The sequence below is a fragment of the Zosterops lateralis genome (assembly GCF_965231275.1).
Source record: "Zosterops lateralis genome assembly, contig: HAP1_HAP1_SCAFFOLD_245, whole genome shotgun sequence".
Classification (NCBI taxonomy): Eukaryota; Metazoa; Chordata; class Aves; order Passeriformes; family Zosteropidae; genus Zosterops; species Zosterops lateralis.
In genome coordinates this window covers 1-5,566 of record NW_028154450.1, presented here as the reverse complement: position 1 = coordinate 5,566, position 5,566 = coordinate 1, and the positions used below count along the sequence as shown (strand labels likewise).

General features: G+C 68.5%; 1 protein-coding gene across 1 annotated transcript; it reads right to left on the bottom strand.

Annotated features, from left to right (window-relative positions):
• Window positions 1–2,518: 2,518 nt before the first annotated feature.
• Window positions 2,519–5,407, bottom strand: LOC310923738 (uncharacterized protein; the record flags this gene model as incomplete). The annotated part of the gene is given in 7 exon segments (XM_083885659.1): window positions 2,519–2,937; window positions 3,028–3,128; window positions 3,310–3,491; window positions 3,594–3,692; window positions 4,073–4,297; window positions 4,300–4,461; window positions 5,356–5,407. Coding segments are annotated over 7 exon segments (936 nt in total), but the record flags the coding sequence as incomplete, so codon positions are not given.
• Between the last annotated feature and the right edge of the window lie 159 nt (window positions 5,408–5,566).

Genomic DNA, 5,566 nt, shown 5'->3' with positions numbered 1-5,566 from the left:
AAGGGACACGGGGAGAGGTCAGCGCCGGTCCCGGCCCTGCGGGACACCGAGGCTCAGGAAGGCGCTGCCAGCTCAGTCCCGCCCTGTCCCCGCTCCGCCGACGCCGCGGCAGCTCCTGCGGAGACAAGCGCAGCCTCCGGGAGCTCTCCGGTGGCCGCAGCTGTCCCGGCCCCTGGGGCTCTGCAGCCGCTGCAGCCCAGCTCCGTGCCGGGACAGGCGGGGACAGCGCCTGCGAGCTGCCGGCTGCAGCGGGGACGGGACAGCTGCGGCTCGGAGTCCGCCTGCCCGGGGGGAAGAAGCAGCAGCAGCAGCAGCAGCAGCAGCAGCCCCGGGCCGCTCACCATTGTCCCCCGCATTGGCCCGGGCCGGCGGCTCGGAGCCCGGGGACACCGAGCGCGGGCACGGCCGCTTTGGCTCCTGCCCGGGCACTGCCGGCGGCTCCCGGCAGGGAAGGAAGGCGGCGCCGAGAAGAAGCCTCGGGGCTACCCGGGAGCTGAGGCACCGATCGGGGTGCTCGGGGAGCTGAGGTACCGATGGAGCAGCTCTGCGGCACCGATCGGGGAGCCCGGGCAGGCGAGAGAGCGACGGAGCCCCCCCTGTAGGACACTGATCCCGGTGCCCCGGGCGCTGAGGAAGCGACGGAGTCCGCCTGCGGCACCGATCGGGGTGCCCCGGGAGCTGAGGAACAGACGGAGCCCCCCGCCCCGTGCAGAACTGATCGGAATGGCCTCGGGAGCTGGGCTGGCGACGGAGCCCCCCTGCGGCACCGATGGCGGAGCCCCGGGACCTAAGATACCGATGGAGCCCGCCTGTACGACACCGATCGAAATGCCCCGGGAGCTGAGGCACCGATGGAGCAGCTCTGAGGCACCGGCCGGGGTGCCCCGGGAGCTGAGGACGTGATGGAACGGTTCCGCGGTCCCGACTGGGGGGACACGGGGGAACCCGGCACAAGGAACTCGCCAGAACCGGCCCCTGCCCCTCACCGCGGCCCCCCCGGCCCGCAGCGAGCCCCGAGCTGGGGCACAACCCACCGCGGGTCCCACCTGTGCCGGAGCCGCCTCCGAGCTCCGGGAGCCGCCGCCGCCCCGCTCCGGACCCGAGTGACCCGAAAGTGCCGCGGGAGCTGAACATATGTGGGGGCGGAGCGTCTTTTGGCCGTTCTGACCAATCAGGTGCGGGAACGGCGGGACACAGCAAGAAGCCGCTCCCGCCCCGCTGCACCGATCGGGGTGCCCCGGGAGCTGAGGCACCGATCGGGGTGTCCCGGGAGCTGAGGCACAACCGAGCGCGGGTCCCAGCAATGCTGGAGCCGCCTCAAACTCCGGAGGGCAGAGCAGAGGAGAGGCGGCTCCTGTCCCAACATAACCGCGCTAAGAAAAAAGGCCCCCCCGCCGTCGGGTGAAGCTGCTGAAGACCCGCAGCCCCCGGGAAGCCGCTCCTGGGGGTCTCACCGGGCCCAGGGGCTGCTGCTGCTGCTGCTGCCAGGGGCGGGGCGGGGCACGACACACCGCAGCGCTGGCGGTGCCGGGCGGCCGGCGGGGCTCGGACTCTGTCCATTGCCTTTGCAGCTCAGGCAGCTCAGAAGACTGTCAAAGGTGGACGATATCCAGCACCTGCTATTTCTCCCCTCTTTTCCTGGACCCATTTGACAGTTCTCCCTTTCCCCCCACAGCGCTAGAAAGCAAAACGCCCGCCTGCCCCACGGCCATCCCCGCCGCCTTCCACCGCTCCGGCCTCGTCCCTCTTTCTCTCCCCTTGGCTTTGCTCCACTTGCTCCCTCCTCCTCTCCCTGCCAGCTCGCAGCAAAGACATTTCACCCCCTGGCAGCACCTGCCTCCTCTCACTCGGCCCCGTTTTGCCCCCTCGGAACTCCTGGAGCCGCCGGCCCGCGGAGCCGGACCCGCCCTGGGGCCGGGAAATGCTGGAGGGAATTGTGGCCGGGATTCCTGGGGTGGCCTGGGCCTGGCCAGCTGCCCGGGGCCAGCAAAAACCCTCTGTCCCTCTGCTCCTCCCCTGGGCAGGGAACAGAGCACACCGGGAAAGGCTCGAGGGTCTCACTAAAGGCAGCGAGAGGTCTCTCACCCATCACGGGCAGAACAGGCCCGGGCCGGGAAAATGAATTTTAATCGAATTTCGAATCAAAGAAATCAGAGCAAGGCAACGAGAAGTACGCAAAATCCTCAAAATGCACCTTCCCCACACTCTTCTCTCCTTCCTGGACTCCACTTGATCCTCGATTCCCTCCCTCCCTCCCTCCTCCCCACACAGCGGCACAGAGGGATGGGGTCGTTTTCCTTCGAAAGACGGCTGTCTGCTAAGGTGGGCAGGAGCCTCCCTTGCAAGGGAAGATGTAGACTCCTTCCCCCCGAATTATTCTAATTTTGAAACGAAGGGGCTCTCAGGAATAGGTACGAGAAGAGGAAGAACAGTCCTTTACTAGCACGTATCCCAAAGCGCACAGACAAGCCCCGTGCGGCGTTACCAAGGAACAGAACACAAAGCCCGTCCCGGCCGCGGCCCTTTCCCCTTCGCTGCAGTTCCGGGCACCGCCGGCAGGGGCGCTGGTGGCTCCCAGTCGAGCCGGGTGTGGAATGAGGTCAATTCACAGACTCCAGGCACCACCGGGGGCAGGATGGATTGCAGAGACTTTTCCTCTCCACACCCCGCCCGGCCTCGGCAGTGGGGAGGAACAGGCACTGAGGTGACCCTGAGAGTGAGTGCAGGGCACAGGGGGCACCTGAGGAAGGACAGCCCTGTGCCGGGCTAAGAGGGGAAGCTGGGACTGCCCAGCGTGGAGAAGGTCCTTTCTCCAGCCCCTGTCACAGGGGAGCTCGGGCCTTGCTGCACAGATACGGCCGCTCATCTGAGCAGTTGTGAGTCCCGAATGCACTGTCAGCCAGGCACACACACTCGGAATCGCCAAGGACAGGATGCCTGCAAGGAGGAGCAGAGGCAGCGCTGGTTGCCAGGGGAACACCTTGTGCCCCTGTCCCCCCGTGCCCTGCCCGGCTCCCCGGCACTCACCAGGAGCTGAAGTCGCTGCCGTCCCCCCAGTGCAGGCGCTGGCCCCGCCTGCGCAGCCCGAGCCAGTAATCGACGTTCCCGCGGAGGCGGGAGAGCAAACCCTGCCCAGGAGAGAGGAGTGGGAGCTGCCCCGGCCCCTCGGGGGGACACGTGCCCGGGGCTCCTTCCCTGCAAGGCCCCGGGACGGGGCTGCACCCCCAGCCCTGCCAGCACCCAGCCCGGCCCAGGAGCACCCCCAGGCTCCCCTCAGCCGCCCCACACCGCCCGCAGCCCCTCACTCACCATGGCCTCCTCATCCTTGACAACGGCCAGGGAGGCCCCGAGCTCGGAGCACCGTTCCTGAGCCTGCTCCCAGGTGCCGGCATCCCTTGACAAGTAGTAGCAGAGCCCGTTGTAGCCAACCCAGCCGGAGGGACAGCCCAGAACACACTGGGGAGCCGCAGGTGGAACCGGAAGCTGTGGTGCTGGAGGGGGAAGAGGAGAAGCTCTGAGGATTCCCCTGTGCAGGGAGCAGGGAGCCCGCTCTGCCCCGAGGGGCTGGGCCCAGGCTGCTGCCCCTCCCTTACCTGACTGCACAGCCAAGGCCACCACCAAAGCCAGCACCAGGGACACGAGGAGCACGATCAGCACCGAGGTGAGCACGGGATGGCACCTGAACCACTTGCCTGCAGCAGGAAAGAGCTGCTGGCTGGGAGAACCAGAGGCGGCCCTCCAATCTGCTCCCCCAATGCCCAGGGAGCACAGGAGGGAGCCCTCAGCCAGTGTGCCCCTCACTCAGCTGGCAGCCAGGGAGCCAAGAGCCTGGCACACAGGCAGGGACACAGGGCTGGGGACAGCCAGGGACACAGGGCTGGGGACAGGCTGCAGCTGCAGAACTGCACAGCCTTGGGGGCAGCTGGGGCTCTTGGCTGCAGCCACTGATGGGGCCGAGCAGAGCACGAGGCCTCTTCCAGACATTTTGAAACAGCCCCACACCTGCCAGCCCTGTCCTTGGCAGGTGACACCGTCCCCTCCCCAGAGGCCACAGGGCTGGCCCTGCACTCACCCAGGAATCTCATGAGGATCATTTTGTGTCCATTGGCGGTTGCTGATGTGCCCTGGGGACCCAGGGGCTCCCTCACACTCCCATCACTGGTGCGCAATCCACTCTCCACGTCTTCACTCCCTGCAGGCTCACAGGTGCCATCCCCCTGCTCGTGACAAGTGGCTTCTTGTGCCCCAGGCAAGTGTGTAATCCCGGCTGCTGGTCCCTCCTGGAGATGTGGGACCCCTTCACAACTCCATTAAGGGAGCAGAATTCACTCTCCTCCAGCTCACAGCCGGCATCTCTCTGCTTGGAACAAACAGCAACTCGCTCCCGAGACATCAGGAGTGCTGAAAAAGCCTTTCGGAGATGGGCCTCGGGAACAGCTCCCCACCCGCGCTGACGGCACACTGAAAGGGACACGGGGAGAGGTCACCGCTGGTCCCGGCCCTGCGGGACACCGAGGCTCAGGAAGGCGCTGCCAGCTCAGTCCCGCCCTGTCCCCGCTCCGCCGACGCCGCGGCAGCTCCTGCGGAGACAAGCGCAGCCTCCGGGAGCTCTCCGGTGGCCGCAGCTGTCCCGGCCCCTGGGGCTCTGCAGCCGCTGCAGCCCAGCTCCGTGCCGGGACAGGCGGGGACAGCGCCTGCGAGCTGCCGGCTGCAGCGGGGACGGGACAGCTGCGGCTCGGAGTCCGCCTGCCCGGGGGGAAGAAGCAGCAGCAGCAGCAGCAGCAGCAGCAGCCCCGGGCCGCTCACCATTGTCCCCCGCATTGGCCCGGGCCGGCGGCTCGGAGCCCGGGGACACCGAGCGCGGGCACGGCCGCTTTGGCTCCTGCCCGGGCACTGCCGGCGGCTCCCGGCAGGGAAGGAAGGCGGCGCCGAGAAGAAGCCTCGGGGCTACCCGGGAGCTGAGGCACCGATCGGGGTGCCCCGGGAGCTGAGGAACAGACGAAGCCCCCCGCCCCGTGCAGAACTGATCGGAATGGCCTCGGGAGCTGGGCTGGCGACGGAGCCCCCCCGCGGCACCGATGGCGGAGCCCCGGGACCTAAGATACCGATGGAGCCCGCCTGTACGACACCGATCGAAATGCCCCGGGAGCTGAGGCACCGATGGAGCAGCTCTGAGGCACCGGCCGGGGTGCCCCGGGAGCTGAGGACGTGATGGAACGGTTCCGCGGTCCCGACTGGGGGGACACGGGGGAACCCGGCACAAGGAACTCGCCGGAACCGGCCCCTGCCCCTCACCGCGGCCCCCCCGGCCCGCAGCGAGCCCCGAGCTGGGGCACAACCCGCCGCGGGTCCCACCTGTGCCGGAGCCGCCTCCGAGCTCCGGGAGCCGCCGCCGCCCCGCTCCGGACTTGAGTGACCCGAAAGTGCCGCGGGAGTGAAGCGATGTGGGGCCGGAGCGGGTTCTGGCCGTTCTGACGTCCCGATCAGGGGCGGGAACGGCGGGAGGGGCGGGACACGACAAGAAGCCGCTCCCGGTCCGGCACCGGCCGGGGTGCCCCGGGAGTAT